At 42.7% G+C, this 23146-nt stretch overlaps 1 protein-coding gene across 1 annotated transcript in view; it reads right to left on the minus strand.

Moving 5' to 3' along the window:
* LOC120017709 (spectrin beta chain, non-erythrocytic 1-like) overlaps positions 1-23146 on the minus strand; it is a 155409-nt gene that overhangs the window by 111088 nt on the left and 21175 nt on the right. The window contains exon 2 of the mRNA XM_038960652.1: positions 12744-12965. Coding sequence (XP_038816580.1) covers positions 12744-12921 — 178 coding nt within the window. The 5' untranslated portion in view covers positions 12922-12965. The remainder of the gene's footprint in view (positions 1-12743; positions 12966-23146) is intronic.

The following is a 23146-nucleotide window of genomic DNA, read 5'->3' on the forward strand; positions in this document are numbered from 1 at the left end:
ACGTAAAATGTATGACTAAGTCGCTTTGGATACGTATCTGCTAAATGCTTGCCTGTTTACCCAATGATGAATTGCATCGAATTCACCATTGTGCAGAAATTTTGCGTCTGGATAAGGAAAGTTTCCTCTGACGACCTCTACAAGCCAGAATGTTGAATACAATTATATTTGAACGTACTTTAACGGTTGTCTGTGCGGTTGGTCCTTTTGGCGGTAGGAATGTGAGACAATATGTCCATGGGAAAGTACAATTGCATCAACTTTTCAAACCACTGGTTGTGAGATCAGATTTGTATCACCTGAAGCATGCACACAAGATAAAAAATACATGCAGGAGACGCATGACGTGCTCCTGCACGTGTTTACATGGTTCTGTGCATGCTTCAGGTGATACAAATCTGATCTCACAACCAGTGGTTTGAAAAGTTGATGCAATTGTACTTTCCCATGGACATATTGTCTCACATTCCTACCGCCAAAAGAACCAACCGCACAGACAACCGTTAAAGTACGTTCAAATATTAACATTATGGCTTGTAGAGGTCACGAGAGGAAACTTTCCTGATTCAAAACGCTAATTTCTGCCCAACGTAGAATTAAATTGAATTCAACGTTAGGTAACCAGGCAACTAAATGGATATTATTATGTGTATTCAAAGTTGGGTGAGTGGGGTATCTCTGTGCTGTGAGGAATGAGTGTGTGAGGTAAATTTAGGGGCCCAAACTTTCACTGGGGACGACAGGTCCCCCCACATTCTGAAATTGCATTTTTGTCCCACCCAGTTTTTGTCCCACCCAGTTATCATTGGAATGTGATACAAAATGAGGCACGGTGTGCTTTAGGACCACAACCAAAGTTGCGCCCCTGGGTAAATGTATGGTGATAGCTGAATGAGCAAGGTAAACATGAGCAGTGATAGGTGGTGGTTTTTAGTAGTCAATACTGAAGTGAAAGAAAGCTGCATGTGAGGGGAAAACAGTATGGACCGAATGAAAAACTCCTCTATACGAGCTGCCCCAATTTCCTGTGTGGTCGGAGCACAAATCACAAGGCCTCCTCACGAATCCCCTTTGGAGAGCCTCTGTTCCACACAAACACACTATTCATTCAGTAAAATAACATCCCTCTCTACTGTTTAACTTAAATACTCCCTCATTTAAAATACCATAACCCTCATCCGAAACCGTTTCTATATTATCTAATTAACGCATTCAAAAGCAATGTCTCACTACCACTGGTGGACTTACCATTAGGGAGAAGAGGCAATTGCATCAGGCCTCACATCATCAAGCTAGGCATAATTATTATTATATATATTTTTTTTTAATTATCAAAAAGTTTGAGCACGATGCTTAATAAATACATTTTAAAAATCCATCAAAATCCGTCTTGTTTAAGCTTGCATGGGCACGGACGCTCCAGACGTTTTTGTGAGAAGACAGATTTTCGGTATGTCTCCTGGTCTGACAAACACCATCCACCGCATCCGCGTCAGCATCTGCGGTGGAAGGTGTCCGAGCTACAGCGGTGTTTGTCAGACCAGGAGACATACCGAAAATCTGTCTTCTCACAAAAACATCTGGAGCATTCGAGCCATTTAGGCTACCCACTAAATATGAGATTCACAAACACTATGGTGTTCTCCGTTTTGCTCGAAGACCCCCGAAAGGGCAGAAAAATGTATGTAAGTGAATAGGGCATTTCCATGTAAAGGTATAAAAGGGTAATAATTCCACTATAATTATACTTTTTTTGATTTCATATATATATATCTCTCTCAGATATAGGACAGACACTTCAAAATATTTTTTTCCATGTTTTTCGATGTATGAATCAGTTATTCAATGCACTTCTATGGGCTAATAGTAGTAAGGCCAAATTCAATGTTTTATCAAATGTATAAAAACACATTTTATTTTTACGAGGGTCCTAAAATTCTAAATCAAAATAGCTAAATTACCATCTTAAAACAATTCCATACTTCATTACATTTGAGTCATTTAGTAGACGCTCTTATCCAGAGCGACTTATGAGCAATTTGGGTTAAGTGGCTTGCTCACGGGCACATAAATCTTTCACCTAGTCATTTTGGGGATTTGAACCAGCGACCATTCGGTTACTGGCCCAATGCTCTTAAATCGCTAGGCTACCTGGATACAATATGCATTTCTTTAGTAATAAAGACAGGTGCTGCTGATAATATGCCAATGTCGTCGAGGCAGAGGACATGTACATGTAGGCCATGTAGCTGATGCTGTCTGGACAAAAATGATTATGGCTTGTCATACTATTTTTGTCCAGACAGCATCAGATACATAGGCTAAATATAGTAAGACAGAGGGGCGCTGTTTCGCTCGCTCGGATGCTTTCGTCTGTGAGATCGTTTCACCCACTTGCGAATTGAAGGAAAGTTGGCGGATACACAGCGCACTGTTCAGATGCTGGAATTATGTTTAATCAACATGCAAAGGTATCCTACTTTTTGAAGTGATTTGTTTGACAAATTTGATGAAATCAAATTTTGATTAATCATGGCAGATTAATAGGTAAAACATGTTTACAGTTAAATAACATTTCTTCACTATAAATCTCATTGACACATTTTTAGGAGGGGTGCAACTGGCAGGTCTCAGACTGGCCTCTGCCTAGGGCCTCCAAATCACTAAGTCCGACACTGCTCACTACTTATAACACAATGTCCCATGAGGATGTTCTGAATGTTTCACAAAGAACATCCTGTGGTATAAGATTCAGTTTCCCCCCTTTCTTCTATTGAGAAAGGGAGGAGGATAGGGGTGGAGGGGGGGTCCATATGGTTTTAGTCATAAGCCTCCAGCCAGGAGAGTGAACCAGTGAAATATCACTTGACAGACACTGTCTCTGGTATGTGCTACACTACAGCCATGCCTCTCCAGCCATTGTACTGTGATCCACAAGGACAAACAATGGCATACAAGCTGCGACAAAAACTCATTATGCGTCATTAAAGATGCCAAAGTCAATGAACCAAGGTGTTAGTCGATAAGAGCCGTCCTTTTGCTTTTCTGATAACACTACCCTAAAGCTTGTACACCAGAGAGCTGTACAAGAAACTCACAAATACAGGCACTCTGCATTAGTGATGGGGGAAAATCTATAGTTGCCTATCACAATATTATTTTAGACAATTTTATAAATACTTTGACTCCAAGTATCTTTTTTCTTTTGCTAGGTAGCTTTCGCTAGCGCTACTTTACTGTACCTGCACCAATACTCCGGTATTTTTCATCCTATAGCTTGTTCTCCATTTTATTTTTAAATAGTGAGCCAACATGTTTCCAGCAACTTTTATTTCCGTGAAGGATCAAAACACGTTTTCTCATGCAGCATGTCTCTCTGCAGCAGACAAAGAGTGAGCAATATGCTTGTAACAGCAAATCACAATAAAAAATTTAATCACAGTATCAAATAGCAATACAAATATAATAGTGAGAATCGCAATATCAGCACCTAAGTATCGTGATAATATTGTATTGTGAGGTCCCTGGTAATTCCCAGCCCTACTCTCCATAGGCCAAACAATCTATATTAGTAGCTAAATGGCTGACAGCTATGACAGGTCCAGATGGTATGAAGCCTGCGGGTTGCCAAGACACCTGGCCCTGCTGGAATGGTCTTCACTGGGCTCCTCACTGATGCGTTAAGGACACAAACTTGTAAAGCCATTGTGGAGAATTTCACAAGAGCACTCCGCTTCATCCCTGTCAAATTAGAATGACATTCTTATGAGTTCAGTTCCTACCAGCGAGATTGATGAACATCTTTAAAAAAGAGCCAGAGACAGTCCACTTCACAGACATTCCCTTATATTTGGGACATGATACTCCCCTCAGACCTGGGGAGACTGACCTGGTGGCTTCCTGTTTTAATGTGTAAATGTTGGAATGCAGAGAATGTTAGGGGGCACAGGGTGGATGCTCCTGAGTCTTTCAGATGAGAGGAGGCGCTGTCATGGCTGGTTTGAATTATTCACACGTCTCGGCTGGGCCGGCCTTGCAGAATGTGGCGATCGTTTTTAAGAGCTCCTCTCTGCAGCCACTCCTGTGACCCCAGCGCTGGTTATTCCTGGACCCCTCAGGGTAAAGTAGAACCACATTTCCAGAAACAGCAGGGATACGGCCAAGGTTCCAAACAGGTCAATACACACAAGTGGGAAGTGTGTAAACAAACACACTGACTGGAAACAAGCAAATGCAGGGGGTTGTGTCCCAGGCTGCAAAGATTCTTCATGACATGATTTACCACTCACAGACATTCACATATACACACAAACCTCTTGGCTGTATGCTCATACTAGGACTGTGACGGTCTTGGAATTTTAGGTTATGGTAATTGGCCAGGCGAATGTACACAGGCGGGTAGGCCAAAAAAGGGGAGGTCACAATTCTGTTTGTACACTTGTTTACATGGATATGCTTCTTAATACCAACCTATTTGAAACAAGCCATTACACGTCGTTATTATCATGACATTTCATTATTATACAGGTTATTACTTATAAATATTAAATCAACAAATTAAGAATTGCCAGATTGGAGAGGATCTGTCGCATTTTTGTACTGACAACATTAACGGAGTCAAAATAAAGAGATATGCCTACCTTGTCCGTTGGCTTTTCTGCATATCATTATTTTTTTAAATAAAGATCCTATTGACCCACAAAACCAATGAAATCCGATGGGTTTTCACTCACTTTTCCCGAAATATTTGCATAGCATCCCAAACCCTGCTGCTGCGGTCATTCGGTGGCAGTGGCATTGGAATATGTTCATCAAAGAGAGGACACCGTAATGAGATAAGGTAACCAAAGCTAATGGAAACAGGCCTTTTACCAGAATAAATTCAGACAGGCTACTTTAGGAAACTTTCTGAAAGGACATATAGGCCTATAGAGAGAATCAGCACGCACGCATAATCAAAGCCACCAGCGTAAGTCAAACACAAGCAAATATTTCTCACTTAAAACGTATTCAAAAACCTAGGCCTATCTTAGGCTTTCGGAAAGTGGGCTATACGATAATGAATTGACAAGGAATGTATGGAGGGGAGAGATATGCTACAGTATTAAGGTGAAACTGATAAATCATTCAAATAGAAACAAATAGCCTACATGCAACATGGCATACACTATTTATTAGCGACGCTGATTATTGAGGGGGCGAGATTTTTTTAGACTCTGAGGAACTATTATAATTTGAATGGATGTTTAAAAAAAAAGTTAAAAAAAAAATTAAAAACGGACTTCGTTGACTTACTGTAATGAGGTGACAAAAAAATTAAATGACTGAGTTGCCCAGCTGGGCACCTTCCTACATTTGCGGGAAGCAGACCGGGTATTTTTTATACATGTTCAGGCGTGCACGCTCCGCCAACATTGACAGGACAGAGAAACCAGACACAACATGGTCATTGCTCATATGGAACATGTAAATGATGGTATGAAATAAACCAAAACTTGTTTCTCACAAGTGTAGCAGGTTGTCCACTCCGAGGATGAGAATTGTAAATTACTAATTCATACATGCATTAACAGAAATGTATGTAACCAAATGACAGGGATCAAAGGTAAATGGCCTCTTTTACAAATGGTAGGCTACCACATGGGCCTTCATTAAAGTGGATTGCGGGTGATACTGTATAGCCTAGGCTACTATTCTACTTTGCGGGGATAGGAGGGTGGCAATTGTGTTGGTCTAGTGTAGGGAAGCATACCAGCCAGGACCGGGCCTGATCAGCGGTGATTAGACATAATTTTAGAAAATATTCCATATCAAATTATACCATGCCAGGTTGGAGAGGATTGGAGCATTGTCCATTTGACACAATATTAGTGCATTAAAAGCCTCGGAGCCAGAATAACTTTGTCGACTGCTGTTGAGAAATTAGCAGCGAGACGCATCCAACCTTTTTAAAAATACCTATTTATTTATTAGTAAGCAATGAAAACGTGCATTGTATAAAAGAAAGCCCACACAAACAAGGTTTTTACTGAAGTGTCATAACCTTTAGCGCTCTATAGTGCAAGGAGATACAGATCTGTTTCCAAGGGGACCAGTCGAGTTGGCCCAAAGTGGTGTTAGATTTCCCTACCTATCATATGAACACCGTGTGGAGGTGAACCACACCTGGTCATACGAACTCTTCAGGAGAAAACTAGCCTGGCATCAGGAAGGGGCATCAGTTTACATCATAGATTTGGTTGGTTTATACAGACATGATAGTCTGTTCAAGCACAAGACCTGGCACCGAAGTCATTCTGTATCCTTGAACAGCATGGTTTTAGTGTGGTGGTGGGGTGCGCTATGTACTGTACATCTAACCTTGACTGGAACTTGTTGGCAACATTTGAGGTGATGTGGAATACATTTAAGTTACAATTATCCTTCAGAATGCCAATAAAATAGATGTTTTTCACCACACTGGTGAGCTCTCCACAACTAACAATTTAGGTGGACACGGTTCAATGTCAAAATTCCATTTAAAACTGCGGACATAGGCAGAACCACAGTGCCTGGCTGCTTAACTGATGAAAAAAGGGGCATGCACGTGTGAGTGATGTCACCTCCATCAAGTGACGCCAAAGGAGCAGAATGCCATTGCAACGCTAAACTCACATCTGACTAACAAATGCACAGAGGGAGCGGGGGAGAGAGAGAGAGAGGGTTGAGCAGAGAGAAAGGGGTTTTACTGCAGTGAGCATCAGGCCGGTATCGATTACATAAATAATTTATATCAGATGATCAGCTTAATTGGAACACGGGGGACAGTAATACTACCCCCCAACACAGGGGACAGTAATACTACCCCCCAACACAGGGGACAGTAATACTACCCCCCAACACAGGGGACAGTAATACTACCCCCCAACACAGGGGACAGTAATACTACCCCCCAACACAGGGGACAGTAATACTACCCCCCAACACAGGGGACAGTAATACTACCCCCCAACACAGGGGACAGTAATACTACCCCCCAACACAGGGGACAGTAATTCTACCCCCCAACACAGGGGACAGTAATTCTACCCCCCAACACAGGGGACAGTAATTCTACCCCCCAACACAGGGGACAGTAATTCTACCCCCCAACACAGGGGACAGTAATTCTACCCCCCAACACAGGGGACAGTAATTCTACCCCCCAACACAGGGGACAGTAATTCTACCCCCCAACACAGGGGACAGTAATTCTACCCCCCAACACAGGGGACAGTAATTCTACCCCCCAACACAGGGGACAGTAATACTACCCCCCAACACAGGGGACAGTAATTCTACCCCCCAACACAGGGGACAGTAATTCTACCCCCCAACACAGGGGACAGTAATTCTACCCCCCAACACAGGGGACAGTAATTCTACCCCCCAACACAGGGGACAGTAATACTACCCCCCAACACAGGGGACAGTAATACTACCCCCCAACACAGGGGACAGTAATTCTACCCCCCAACACAGGGGACAGTAATTCTACCCCCCAACACAGGGGACAGTAATACTACCCCCCAACACAGGGGACAGTAATACTACCCCCCAACACAGGGGACAGTAATACTACCCCCCAACACAGGGGACAGTAATACTACCCCCCAACACAGGGGACAGTAATACTACCCCCCAACACAGGGGACAGTAATACTACCCCCCAACACAGGGGACAGTAATACTACCCCCCAACACAGGGGACAGTAATACTACCCCCCAACACAGGGGACAGTAATTCTACCCCCCAACACAGGGGACAGTAATTCTACCCCCCAACACAGGGGACAGTAATACTACCCCCCAACACAGGGGACAGTAATACTACCCCCCAACACAGGGGACAGTAATACTACCCCCCAACACAGGGGACAGTAATACTACCCCCCAACACAGGGGACAGTAATACTACCCCCCAACACAGGGGACAGTAATACTACCCCCCAACACAGGGGACAGTAATACTACCCCCCAACACAGGGGACAGTAATTCTACCCCCCAACACAGGGGACAGTAATACTACCCCCCAACACAGGGGACAGTAATACTACCCCCCAACACAGGGGACAGTAATACTACCCCCCAACACAGGGGACAGTAATACTACCCCCCAACACAGGGGACAGTAATTCTACCCCCCAACACAGGGGACAGTAATACTACCCCCCAACACAGGGGACAGTAATACTACCCCCCAACACAGGGGACAGTAATACTACCCCCCAACACAGGGGACAGTAATACTACCCCCCAACACAGGGGACAGTAATACTACCCCCCAACACAGGGGACAGTAATACTACCCCCCAACACAGGGGACAGTAATTCTACCCCCCAACACAGGGGACAGTAATTCTACCCCAACACAGGGGACAGTAATACGACCAAAACACCTCACGTAACATGATAAACGGTGATATTAACATTACACCTCAGACCTAACAATACAAATTATGCTATACATTATTCTATATAGTCTACAAAAGACAACTCAGACAGTGACAGAAGCTTATCCATGGGGATAAGAGAAAAGCAGAATATATGGACATATGGCCAAATAACAAGACATCCATTATCATGAACAAAAGACCTACAACAATGCCAACAGACGAAGAGCCGGAGAAACCATGTTGTGGTGCTGCAGTCCCCACCACCTCCTGCATATTTAAGAGGCAGGTGAATTATTTAATTAAGTGGAACACTAGCATATTAGCCTAGAAAACAGTGAACCATGGAACCCCAAAAACAAGCCTGCAGCTACTGGGTGACAAGAGTAGAACATCTCAGCAGGGACAGTATTCAGACCCTATCACTTTCTCCAAATTTTGTTACGTTACAGGCTTATTCTAAAACTGATTAAATAAATGTTTTTCCTCATCAATCTACACACAACACCCCATAATGACAAAGTGAAAACAAGTGTAGAAATGTTTGCTAATTTATTAAAAGTAAAAAACAGAAATACCTTATTTACAGTTGAAGTTGGAAGTTTACATACACCTTAGCCAAATACATTTAAACTCAGTTTCACAATTCCTGACATTTAATCCTTGTAAAAATGCCCCGTATTAGGTCAGTTAGGATCACCACTTTATTTTAAAGAATGTGAAATGTCAGAATAATAGTAGAGAGAATGATTAATTTCAGATGTTATTTCTTTCATCACATTCCCAGTGGGTCAGAAGTTTACATACACTCAATTCGTATTTGGTAGCATTGCCTTTAAATTGTTTAACTTGGGTCAAACGTTTTAGGTAGCCTTCCACAAGCTTCCCACAGTAAGTTGGGTGAATTTTGGCCCATTCCACCTGACAGAGCTGGTGTAACTGAGTCAGGTTTGTAGGCCTCCTTGCTCGCACACACTTTTTCAGTTCTGCCCACAAATGTTCTATAGGATTGAGATCAGAGCTTTGTGATGGCCACTCCAATACCTTGACTTTGTTGTCCTTAAGCCATGTTGCAAGTATGCTTAGGGTCATTATCCATTTGGAAAACCCATTTGCAACCAAGCTTTAACTTCCTGACTGTCTTGAGATGTTGCTTCAATATATCCACATAATTTTCCTGCCTCATGATGCCATCTATTTTGTGAAGTGCACCAGTCCCTCCTGCAGCAAAGCACCCCCACAACATGATGGTGCCACCCCCGTGCTTCACGGTTGGGATGGTGTTCTTCGGCTTGCAAGCGTCCTCCTTTTCCTCCAAACATAACAATGGTCATTATGGCCAAACAGTTACATTTTTGTTTCATCAGACCAGAGGACATTCTCCAAAAAGTACGATCTTTGTCCCCATGTGCAGTAGTCTGGCTTTTTTATGGCGGTTTTGGAGCAGTGGCTTCTTCCTTGCTGAGCGGCATTTCAGGTTATGTCGATATAGGACTCGTTTAACTGTGGATATAGATACCTTTGTACCCGTTTCCTCCAGCATCTTCACAAGGTTCTTTGCTGTTGTTCTGGGATTGATTTGCACTTTTCGCACCAAAGTACGTTCATCTCTAGGAGACAGAACGCGTCTCCTTCCTGTGCGGTATGACGGCTGCGTGGTCCCATGGTGTTTATACTTGCGTACTATTGTTTGTACAGATGAACCTGGTACCCTCAGGCATTTGGAAATTCCTCCAAAGGATGAACCAGACTTGTGAATGTCTACAAATTTTTGGGGGGGGCCTGGCTGGCTGATTTATTTTGATTTTCCCATGATGTCAAGCAAAGAGGCACTGAGTTTGAAGATAGGTCTTGAAATACATCCACAGGTACATCCACAGGTACATCTCCAATTAACTCCAATTATGTCAATTAGCCTAACAGAAGCTTCTAAAGCCATGACATCATTTTCTGGAATTTTCCAAGCTGTTTAAAAAGGCAGTCAACTTAGTGTATGTAAACTTCTGCCCCACTGGAATTGTGATACAGTGAATAAGTGAAATAATCTGTCTGTAAACAATTGTTGGAAAAATGACTTGTGTCATGTACAAAGTAGATGTCCTAAAAGACTTGCCAAAACTATAGTTCGTTAACATGACATTTGTGGAGTGGTTGAAAAACAAGTATTAATGACTCCAACCTAAGTGTACGTAAACTTCCGACTTCAACTGTACATAAGTATTCAGACCCTTTGCCATGAGACTTGAAATTGAGCTCCGGTGCATCCTGTTTCCATTGATCATCCTTGGAGATGTTCCTACAATTTGTTTGTACCACACCTGCAATAAATTAAATTAATTGGACATGATTTGGAAAGGCACACACCTGTCTATGTAAGGTCCCACAGTTGACAGTGCATGTCAGAGCAAAAACCAAGCCATGAGGTAGAAGGAATTGTCCGTAGAGAGTCGAGGCACATATCTGGCGAAGGGTACCAAAAAAATGTCTGCAGCATTGAAGATCCCTAACACAGTGGCCTCCATCACTCTTAAATGGAAGAAGTTGGGAACCACAAAGACAAACTGAGCAATCGGTGGAGAAGGGCCATGGTTAGGGAGGTGACCAAGAACCCAATGGTCACTGACAGAGCTCCAGAGTTCCTCTGTGGAGATGGGAGAATCTTCCAGAAGGACAACCATCTATGCAGCACTCTACCTATCAGGCCTTTATGGTAGAGTGGCCAGACGGAAGCCACTCCTCAGTAAAAGGCACATGACAGCCCGCTTGGAGTTTGCCAAAAGGCACCTAAAGGACTCTCAGATCATGAGAAACAAGATTCTCTGGTCTGATGAAACCAAGATTGAACTCATTGGCCGGAATGCCAAGTGCCACGTCTGGAGGAAACCTTGCACCATCCCTACGGTGAAGCATGGTTTTGGCAGCATAATGCTGTGGGGATGTTTTTCAGCGGCAGGGACTGGTAGACTAGTCAGGATCAAGGGAAAGATGAACGGCGCAAATTACAGAGAGAGCCGTAATGAAAACCTGCTCCGGAGCACTCAGGGCCTTAGACTGCGGCGAAAGTGCACCTTCCAACAGGACAATGACCCTAATCACACAGCCAAGACAACGCAGGAGTGGCTTCGGGACAAGTCTCTGAATGTCCTTGAGTGGCCCAGCCAGAGTCTGGACTTGAACCTGATCGAAAATCTCTGGAGAGACCTGAAAATAGCTGTGCAACAATGCTCCCCATCCAACCTGACAGAGCTTGAGAGGGTCTGCAGAGAAGAATGGGAGATAAAGATATGCCAAGCTTGTAGCGTCAAACCCAAGACTCGAGGCTGTAATCACTGCCAAAGGTGCTTCAACAAAGTACTGAGTAAAGGGTCTGAATACTTATGTAAATGTAACATTTCCTTTTTTTGCTTTGCAATTATGGGGTATTGTGTGTAGATTATCAAATGTTAGAGTATGACTGTAAAGTAACAAAATTTGGAAAAAGTCAAGGTCTGAATACTTTCCGAAGGCACTGTATACTGTAGGGAGGTACAGTAGGTGGACTCTTCAAAGTCTGGGTGAGCCAAAATTCTGGTTAGCATTAAGAGATAAGGGCATATTGGAACCACAACAGTGCCACATAGGTCCTAGGACAGGAAGATATGGCTTTACAATTGCCATTTTAGCTACAACGCTTCATCTGTGTATAATTTATCTCCAACAATAACACAGGGCTTTGGCTACTTCCTGTATGATATTATATTCATTTTCTCTACATCACAGATAAGACAGATCGAGAACTTGAACCCAGAGTTAATCCTCATTTTACGTAATTAATTATTCCTCCTTAACGGCTATTCTGTAACTCTGTCCACCAATCCTCAAAGAAGCAGTGGTCACACTCACCACAATGACATTAAAGAGTAACGATCCCATTTACCAAGCAGGAATACAGCTTATTCCTATATTGCACAGCAACTTCATCGGATTGGTTCAACAGTAGCCAGAGGATAGCCTTAGTCCAGCCTGACCCCATGATAAAGTAGTATACTGTATATCTGTGACATTTGTAACCCATTTATGGAATAGAAGCAGCTTGTGCGGTGCCAGTTGGGGCCTGTGCTGTCCCCTAGTGTTTAGTTAGTCTATGACCAGACAGTAGGCTTGGAGGAGGGGACAGAGTTGCTTTTCACAATACTAGTAGAACCTTACTGAGCCGAGCCAATCTGTACTAAATGTGTCTGGTTATATATTCACAGTAGTTGCTGGAAGAGTGCTGGAAAGGACAATGTAAACAGTATATCCATGTGTAAGACGGTCCTCAGACCCAGTATTGTTGTAGTTCTGGTTCATACCTGCCAAAGCCTTTATGCGGGAGCGTTCAAACAGCCTGGCCGAGCTGTTCTCATTGTCCCACTCGTCAACATCCCAGCGGTTGTTGACCGTGTCACCACTATACTGCTGCTGCTGCTGCTGCTGCTGCTGCTGCTGCTGGATCTCCATGTGGTCGTAATCGGCGGCTACAGACGTCATCCTGACCCTTCAACTGTCACACATCGGCCGCTTCACATGAAGCTCTGTGGACACAGAGGACATGATGAGTTTAGGAAAATGATCAGACATTTGATGGTTTTACATAAATCAGTCAATGGTGTGTTAAGTCAAGCATATGTACATTGCTTTCCCCACTACATCCTAACATTGGTCTTTAATCTCAAAGCCTTTAAGAATAGTGTAAGTTTCAATGCTGATATGGCTTTGGTTATAGAGATTCTTACCAATCAGAAATTAAGTTGTCTCCCCCTAATGTTTCAGACAAGTTGTGTGAATTTGTAAAGCTTGTTTGTAGTACCACCTCCTGGTGATTAAATGTTACTACTCCAACATATTGAAAAAAGCTTAATTCTACATCTGTTGGCAAATGGAAGAAACTGAGAGGGCTCATTAAACTCAATGAGCTGGCTTTTCAGAACACCTATAAAACAAAGTTAGACAAACGTCTTACACAATCTGTCCAACAACACTAAATAAATAAATATGTTTTATTGTATTGTAGAACCACCCATAACATCACACACAGCATTTTTTAAAACTTTGCTGGTAAACTATAAATATTTCACAGATCAAAGCAGAGTATGACTAATTACACCACAAAAACATGCAAATAGTATACACACCAAATCTGAAAGCCTCTCCACTCTAGTAACCAGTACCCACCACCATCAGTAAGTTCCACCAAAAATATGCTTATTGCTGCCTCAGCAGTATTCCCCACTCCCAATCCTAGGCCCTGTGCTCTACTACAGCCAGACAGTCCTTGACCAGACTGGGACAGGCCAGTGATAGCCTGATGAGTGCAGCAAATCCCTCCAGAAGAGAAGTCTATCTGAACACCAACAGTCAGCAAGCACTGGACAATGGTGCTCTGACTAGTGTCTACTGTCTGTGGGCCAGCAGAGTCGTAGTCATTGGAGAAACACATCATGGCTAAAACACGCATGCTGCACAAATGAAAAACATACATCTTCACATTAACGTTTGCATTATGCATGTTTTTGCCTTTCATTATTTAATTTAAATATCAGCCCTTATCACAGAGACATGGCACAGTAATTGTTTTTCACTCCTATCCCTGTGCAGATGTGCCACAGGACAGTGTGAAGTGGGGACAAGATGGAGAGAGTTGTGCTGTACCACCCGCCTCTTTGCTTAACAACCACTAAAACTAGACTTTGTGTTGCTAGGCTAAAAATAATCTGCCTCTGGGATAGTGTGCTACTGAAGTGGGTTAACACAGCCTGTGCAACCGTGTAGAAGATATACAGTTGAAGTCAGAAGTTTACATACACTTAGGTTGGAGTCTTTAAAACTCGTTTTTCAACCACTCCACACATTTCTTGTTAAATTGTAGTTTTGGCAAGTCGGCTAGGACCTCTACTTTGTGCATGACACAAGTAATTTCTCCAACAATTGTTTACAGACAGATTTCACATATCTCACTGTATCACAATTCCAGTGGGTCAGAAGTTTACACAGACTAAGTTGACTGTGCCTTTAAACAGCTTGGAAAATTCCAGAAAATGTCATGGCTTTAGAAGCTTATGTTAGGCAAATTGACATCATTTGAGTCAATTGGAGGTGTACCTGTGGATGTATTTCAAGGCCTACCTTCAAACTCAGTGCCTCTTTGCTTGACATCATGGGAAAATCTAAAGAAATCAGCCAAGACCTCAGAAAAAAAAATGTGGACCTCCCACAAGTCTGGTTCATCCTTGTGAGCAATTTCCAAAACGCCTGAAGATACCACATTCATCTGTACAAACAATAGTACACAAGTATAAACACCATGGGACCACGCAGCCGTCATACCACTCAGGAAGGTGTCTCCTTCCTGAGTTCATCTCTGTCTCCTAGAGATGAACATACTGTGGTGCGAAAAGTGCAAATCAATCCCAGAACAGCAGCAAAGGACCATGGGAAGATGCTGGAGGAAACGGGCACAAAAGTATCTATATCCACAGTAAAACGAGTCCTATATCGACATAACCTGAAAGGCCGCTCAGCAAGGAAGAAGTCACTGCTCCAAAACCGCCATAAAAAAGCCAGACTACAGTTTGCAACTACACATGGACAACGATCGTACTTTTTGGAGAAATGTCCTCTGGTCTGATTAAACAAAAATAGAACTGTTTGGCCATAATGACCATCGTTATGTTTGGAGTAAAAATGGTGAGGCTTGCAAGCTGAAGAACACCATCCCAACCGTGAAGCACGGGGGTGGCAGCATCATGTTGTGGGGCTGCTTTGCTGCAGGAGGGACTGGTGCACTTCACAAAATAGAGAGCATCATGAGGCAGGAAAATGATGTGGATATATTGAAGCAACATCTCAAGACATCAGTCAGGAAGTTAAAGCTTGGTCGCAAATGGGTCTTCCAAATGGACAATGACCCAAAGCATAGTGGCAAAATGGCTTAAGGACAACCAAGTCAAGGTATTGGAGTGGCCATCACAAAGCTCTGACCTCAATCCCATAGAAAATGTGTGGGTAGATCTGAAAAAGTATGCGAGCAAGGAGGCCTAAAACCTGACTCAGTTACAACATTTCTGTCAGGAGTAATGGGCCAAAATTCACCCAACTTATTGTGGCTAGCTTGTGGAAGGCTACCTGAAACGTTTGACCCAAGTTAAACAATTTAAAGGCAATGCTACCAAATACTAATTGAGTGCATGTAAACTTTTGACCCACTGGGAATGCGATGAAAGAAATAAAAGCTGAAATAAATCATGCTCTACTATTATTCTGACATTTCACATTCTTAAAATAAAGTGGTGATCCTAACTGACCTTAAGACAGGGAATTTTCACTCGTAATTAAATGTCAGGAATTGTGAAAAACTGAGTTTAAATGTATTTGTCTAAGGTGTATGTAAACATCTGACTTCAACTGTACATACAGCGCGCACACACACACACACGTCTGAAATTGTGTCAGGACATGGGGAGGAGACTGCATGGTGATGACCAGCAGTGGCAGTAGAAGAGATTAACACCAAGACTAAGACACACATTTAAAGACAACACAGCAGAAAGGTATCTAGTGGTGAAAACAGCACACTGCAAGTGATGCTGGACACCAGCAGCGCACCATAAGTGATGCTGAACATCAACAACTGTCTCAAAGTGCAGTACTTAACCAGACCAGAGGGACCAACCACTATTGATGGTTGAGAGCTATCGAACCGGATTTTACAAGCCATGTTGTTCAAGCCTCGCAAAGCCATCTGATCCCGCTGCACAGGGCAGTGTTTAATGTAAGCTCGTGGGATCAGGCCACAATGTTGTTCTCCACTCCAAATCTTTGCTAGATTGCATGAGTGTTTTCAGTATGTAATGGGTTTGGCTCAGGAGTAGTATGGCTGGATACTACATATAAATGCAACATGTAAGGTGTTGGTCCCATGTTTCATGAGCTTAAATAAAAGATCCCAAAAATGTTCCACGCACAAAAAGCTTATTTCTCTCAAATGTTGTGCACAAATTTGTTTACATCCTTGTTAGTGAGCATTTCTCATTTTCCAAGATAATTCATCCACCTGACAGGTGTGGCATATCAAGAAGCTGATTAAACCTCATGATCACTGTAAAGTGTGCAGTTTTGTCACAACACAATGCCACAGATGTCTCAAGTTGAGGGAGTGCGTAATTGGCATGCTGATGGCAGGAATGTCCACCGGAGCTGTTTGCAGAGAATTTAATGTTAATTTCTCTACCATAAGCCGCCTCCAACGTCGTTTTAGAGAATATGGCAGTACATCCAACCGGCCTCACAACCGCAGACCACGTGTATGGCGTTGTGTGGGCAAGCGGTTTGCTTATGTCAACGTTGTGAACAGAGCGCCCCATGGTGGTGGTGGGGTTATGATATGAACAGGTATAAGCTACGGACAATGAACATAATTGCATTTTATCGATGGCAATTTGAATGCACAGAGATGCATGAGATCCTGAGGCCCATTGTCGTGCCATTCATCCGCTGCTGTCACCTCATGTTTCAGCATGATGATGCACAGCCCCATATCGCAAGGATCTGTACACAATTCCTCCAAGCGGAAATTGACCCAGTTCTTCTATGGCCTGCATACTCACCAGACATGTCATCCATTGAGCATGTTTGGGATGCTCTGGATCTACACGTACGACTGATGGGAACTGGAACATACAATATCCAACAACTTCGCACAGCTATTGAAGGGGAGTGGGACAACATTCCACAGGCAACAGCCTGATCAACTCTATGTGAAGGAGATGTGTCGAGCTACATGAGGCAAATAGTGGTCACACCAGATACTGACTGGTTTTCTGATCCACGCTCCAACCTTTTCTTTTTAAGGTATCTGTGACCAACTGATGCATATCTGTATTCCTTGTCATGTGAAATCCATAGATTAGGGCCTAATGAATTTATATAAATTGACTGATTTCCTTGTATGTACTATAACTCTTAAAATCTTTGAAATTGTTGCATGTTGCGTTTATATTTTTGTCCAGTATAGAATCCTAAACATGCTTCATAAAAGTAGCTCAGTCCCACCACCGCATCATCCTCCCACCACCATCATCAAATCTAGATGTGGGTGTGTATACTCACGTAGGTCAGCAGATGGATAACAGGTCTAAAATATATATTTTTAGCCTGTGTGGTGGTGGAGGGTGAAAACCTCATAAAAAAGGAGAGGATAGAGGAGAGACGAGATTGCAATAAAGTTGAGTCCTCTCAATAGCCATCTATGGAGGACCTTCAACACAATGTACCTCAGCTTGTATCCATCCATCTGTCCATCTAGCTCTCTGGTCATTCTATTACAGACTACACTGACAGGTCTACAGAGGATGTATTCATTATCCATGACAGTGCACTGCACACAGACACTGATGGTACCGACACTGACATGCAGAGACCTCGTACACAAAAACAAACATTCACAAACTGAAACATTACAGCAACATTACATTTTTTAAATCAGGGTTAAGCCATACCAACTGCTGGCTAATGGGGATTAATCGAATCATTTCCCTCTGAGCACAGGCTCAAAATGAGGACATCAGGGGTGAAATAGACTGATTTGCAGGCTGGCACATCAATAACACAGAGGTCAACATTGTGTCAATATAAGCCTAGAATGTAGAACGCTGGCAGGGAATGCTCTTAAATCCTGGGGGAATGTGAATAGATGATTGCCTCATCAGAATATGATTAGCATTTTGTAATTGTTTACATTGACCCCAATGCTATTTAAGAATGGGGAGAAAAAAGGGCCCGCTTTCTCAATATTTATCTTAAAGCTGCATGTGTAGCCAAACGGATCTGTCATCTTAAAAAGCCTTTGTTGTTAACAGCTTATGCATAGTATGATTTTTTTTTTTTTTTTACTCACCGACTTCGTGGCTACAACAGCCTTCCAGCCGCTACAACAGCCTTCCAGCCGCTACAACAGCCTTTCAGCCGCAATGCGTCAATTAGTTTTTTATTATTGCTATGCATAAGCCGTAAACAACAAAGGCTTTGAAATGTTGTCACTACACGAGTGACTTGATTACTTTCTCAAAATTATTTTGATTTGTCCTTCACCCTCTCATGCTTTCTGTTTTTATCCTGCACTTTATAATACTTATGTTTTGTTTCCTCTCGCTCTCTCTAGTCTCCTAAAAATAAACATTTCAGTGACTGTATTGAAAAGGGCCTTTGTCAAGATCGTACTAAAGATCTCCATGGATACCAAACAGCAAGAGCCTTTGCTGCAAACTGAAATGCCACTGTTCCTTCTCGGCCTACTCCACAAGGCTGCCAAGCATAACACAAAGGCAAGTCCGAAACATTCATATTTACTTGATCAAGAGATAAGAAACACAACCGTGTGTTAATGGAATTTATATGTTTAAATTAATGATTCGAATATTCCACCCCGAAACCATATAATTGTATGAAATTGATTAGAATCATAAAATTATAATAAATGATGTGTGTAGTTTTAGTCAGAATTAGGGTAAAACAATATATCTGTACAATATGTCTTTATAGTATCTTAAACACAGACTGTCTGAGCAAAGTTCGGTGCCGACCTGGGCAGGGAGTACTTCTCACGGTCGCCCTAATCTTTGTCGGCTGGGCAGTGATACAGTATGTGCGTAGGATACCTACTGTTCGTGGGTATGTATGTGCGTATGATATCTACTGTTTGTGTGGAAGTATGTGCGCCGCTATAAAATGGATGTCTTTGTATTGTGGACTTCAGAACGTTCTCGTGAATAAACATTTGACTATTGTAGGCTGGGCCTCTGTCTGTTTTCATTTCAACCAGTATCTTACAAATTCTGGGTTGCAGACTGATTAGTTAATTGAAGTTCAGTTTATGAACATTGAGAACATAATTCTCTTAACACCATGATAGTTCACATAGGAATAGAAAACCATTGAAGGGTTAAAAACAAACATTTTCAGTCAAAGGGTTTTGTCAAATATGCAAAAAACAGCAGATGTGTAGTTTTAAACTAGACTAGATTACCTACATTAACTTAATTTTTTATAAATGTGTAAATATCTACAGCTTGAACCTATGAAAACAGAGTTCTATACTATGAAGAGGCATTGTTTGCAGTTTCCGGAATGTCGCCAGTTGCTTTTTTCTGTTGAACCCAATAGAGGCTCTGAAAGCTCGCTCACTGCAACCTCTCTTGCGTCATCCACACAGAGTCAACTTCACTTAAACTTCAGTATTCCAGATGGTTTAGAAAAGCCAGGCACAGGATAGTATTCAGCACCAACACAACCTGCACTTTGCCTTGGCATACATTATTCCCTACCCTGAGGGACACGGCTGGACGGATCATTCACTACGCCCACACGCAAATCTCCACTGTACACTGAATTTAACTTTAGGTTATCACAGCTCTACTTACTCACGTGGATACATTTCACATTTTTTAATTATCGCACATAAGAATGATTGAGTTTTTGGGTTATTTATTCATTCTCCCCCATTCCTAGGGGAGACACCCACGTGTGTGAAAATGAATAATTAGAAAGAAGCATAAGCAAATAAATTCGTAAGCACATATCTCCCACACAAATGTTTTAAAAATTGTACACTCCTTCAAGCTGTAGATCATACAACCAATTAAGCCTCACTCCCTGGCTCTACATAGCTAGTACAGTAAAACACTGACTATGAGGGGTATTTGTGGGATGTGGGGCATGTGTGCAATCCGCTCTGGCACAATCTGGTCAAACGAGATTTCCCCATTCATTGTGTACAAAGCTTTTCAGAAGGATACAGTGAGTGGTAATACTGTATCTACAGCATCTGGGCTATGTTGAACAGCGGTGAGTTTCAGTCCATGTTGCTTGGAGAAAGACCGTCCCCGTCGACCAAGGTACACATACACTTTGAAGTGACAGTCTCTGGAACAGAGTTTCAATATTCTTAGCGCAGCATGCTATCCCTTCACTTCATGGTATAAGAAACAGGGAATTGCTCAAGTAATTCATGTGGACACATCATTCAGACTTGAGCCAGGCCAAATCCTCTCGACTACTCCATCCAAGCTATGAGCCACTCCTGTACTCTTTTCCCTTACCAGTGCCCAGATAAGGGAGGCTAACTTCAGGACATGACCTATTCTGGTCAAGTTCCAGGATACACTGTGGAATGCCTCTAGTTGAATTATTAAAAATCTATCCAGACCATAACAGGCATCATTTGATAATAATTTACACCACATATATGAACAGGTCAAACTGATGACCTTATGGCCACAATAAAATTCTGGGATATAGGACTATTAATAAGGAGAAATACACCAGAACGTGATGAGAATAACACACGGAAACCACTAAAAGATCAAAAACGTTGGTCACAAAATCTTTCTGGGGTTTTCCCTGTCTCAACATTCCAACCTGGTTATTAGGTTATCCAAGAAATTGACAGCTAATGACTTAAGCAGTTGTAATGTTTTTTTTTGTGTGATAAAGTTTAAAAAAAATACATGCCTGTTTCTGTAGGCACAATAACAGAAGAATTCACCAAGGAATAACAGTCACTTATAGATACTGTAGCTATAAGCAAGATGGAGATAAGAAAATAACATTATCTAAACATGTTCACATAACTGTATATAAAACATTAACATGCTAACATAAATAAGAACATTAAAATAAGAAACTATTTACGAGCCAATAAACATGTCAAACTATGAACACTCATCCTCACGATTCTTAACAGGCATCATCACAGCCACTAAGAGTGATTAGGAATTCTGAACAGGCACTTGTCGATTTGCCCAGGCCAGTTCTTCAGTGACCTAGCATGGCTCTCCATGGTGATTATTCACTCTCCACAGCTCCTACGGTGCTGGCGTCAGGGGCCAGATAACCTCCCTTTGTGGCCCCGCAGAGATAAACCACAGCCTGGCTGGAATCAAGTCAGCCATTCACTGGCTTCCGGACTGCAATGTCATGTGTCGTAAATGAATGTCACACACACACACACAGACACAACGCAGTGACTGTCCCAGCCCGAGAGGGGAGAGGGGAAGGGTGTGCCTTTGGAAACTAAGATGTCATCCTAAATACATCCAACAGCCAATAAGATAAAGTGCACTCCTCTCAATAGTTCCAGGGGCCAATCATTGGGAGTGCATTGTGCAGTTTTGTCAGTCTGAAGATGACATCATTGACCAGACAAACTCTGCTGCAGTATTCGCCGTCGGTGACACAAACAAAATCTAGCCTTTCTACAATATTAACATCAAATTGCACAACCCAGTCCTCATTAAATACCTTCAGTCATTCCCTCTGCTAGTAAACTGAAATATGGAGACCGTTGCCCACTCCCTACCTCCTCCACTCTTCATATGAGGATTCCAACAGAGTGAGAGTGCAACGATGGCCACAGTGGGACCAGTGGAATGGAGGGAGTCACAAGTCATCACCTCATTAGACTGAGTGCCTCGAGGAGCTTCCAGGGCCGTGTCTAATGATTTAGTGGTGGATGGGATGCGTGTTGGAGCCGTGATAAACCTACTCAAGGGAGTTTTCTGGCATGCCAAATATGACGAGTGGGTCTGTGTTTTCAAATGGCTGGGTATGTGCATACGTACATACTTCAAAGGCTGGTGCCCAGATGATTATAATGTCTTCGGTCTGCCTGCCAAACTGACACTCAGCCTCGAGAAGCCTCTTAACAAAGGCTCCGGTCTTACTGACGTAAGCGGAAGGGAGATTATTGCCTGGCGATGGCTCAGCCAATCATATGAACCCAAAGTGTTTTAACATTAATAAAATATGCTGATCAATGCGAATCAGATGAGTGCGCAGAGATTATTCCGTTGTGCCGGTCTCCATCACGTTCATGCATGTTCAGTTCAGATAGCGTTCGACTGCGCATGGAGGCCAACAACACTAGCAACACTACAGTAGTCTCCTGGTAAATACACTCCTGCTGTGAGGATGAATTATGAATGAAGGCATGAGTGTGTTGTGTGGGTGGGGTTGTGTATCTCTCATGAGGAAAGCCCATCTCTGACCTCCCTTCCCCCCATAGTAATGCAGTAGGCTTTGTTCAGAGGAATACATGTGTCAGTCACATCCTCCAGCCATCATAGTGTTGGACTTGCGCATCATGAACAAGGGGTGCCAGCTGTCAATCAGAATTCTGCCATATACTCTCACAAACTTACTTAGCCCATCCAGCCACAGCTCGCAGGGCTTCACTGTGGAGGTATTCTCACTACTAGAAAATAAAAAGACCATCACTATGCTTATAATGCAAGAGCCAAGTATCATAGATGCTAGTCACTTTAATGTCACTGAGCCAGTTAAATCAAGGTGGCTGTGATGGGCTAAGTAAGGTTGTGAGAGTATATGGCTGAATTCTGATTGACATCTGACACCCCTTCTTCCTGATATGCAAATCCAACACTATGGTGGTGGACTCAAAATCAAATTTCCTACCAATGGTGGTATATAGCAAGTGCTGCGTTCTAGGCATTGTGAGTTGCTGAGAAGCTGTTATGTAACAGTCCTCCATTTCCCATGACTGCTGCAACTCCTTAGACTCCCCTCCCTGTCAGCGCCAACACAGCCCATAAAACAGACATCTCACTGAACTGCATTCCATTATACACAGACAGACCTGGAGAAAGGACAAGATCCATGGCACCTAGACTAAACACATTGACAAGAACACCAACAGGGCAGG

This window comes from Salvelinus namaycush, chromosome 22 (assembly GCF_016432855.1).
Source record: "Salvelinus namaycush isolate Seneca chromosome 22, SaNama_1.0, whole genome shotgun sequence".
Classification (NCBI taxonomy): Eukaryota; Metazoa; Chordata; class Actinopteri; order Salmoniformes; family Salmonidae; genus Salvelinus; species Salvelinus namaycush.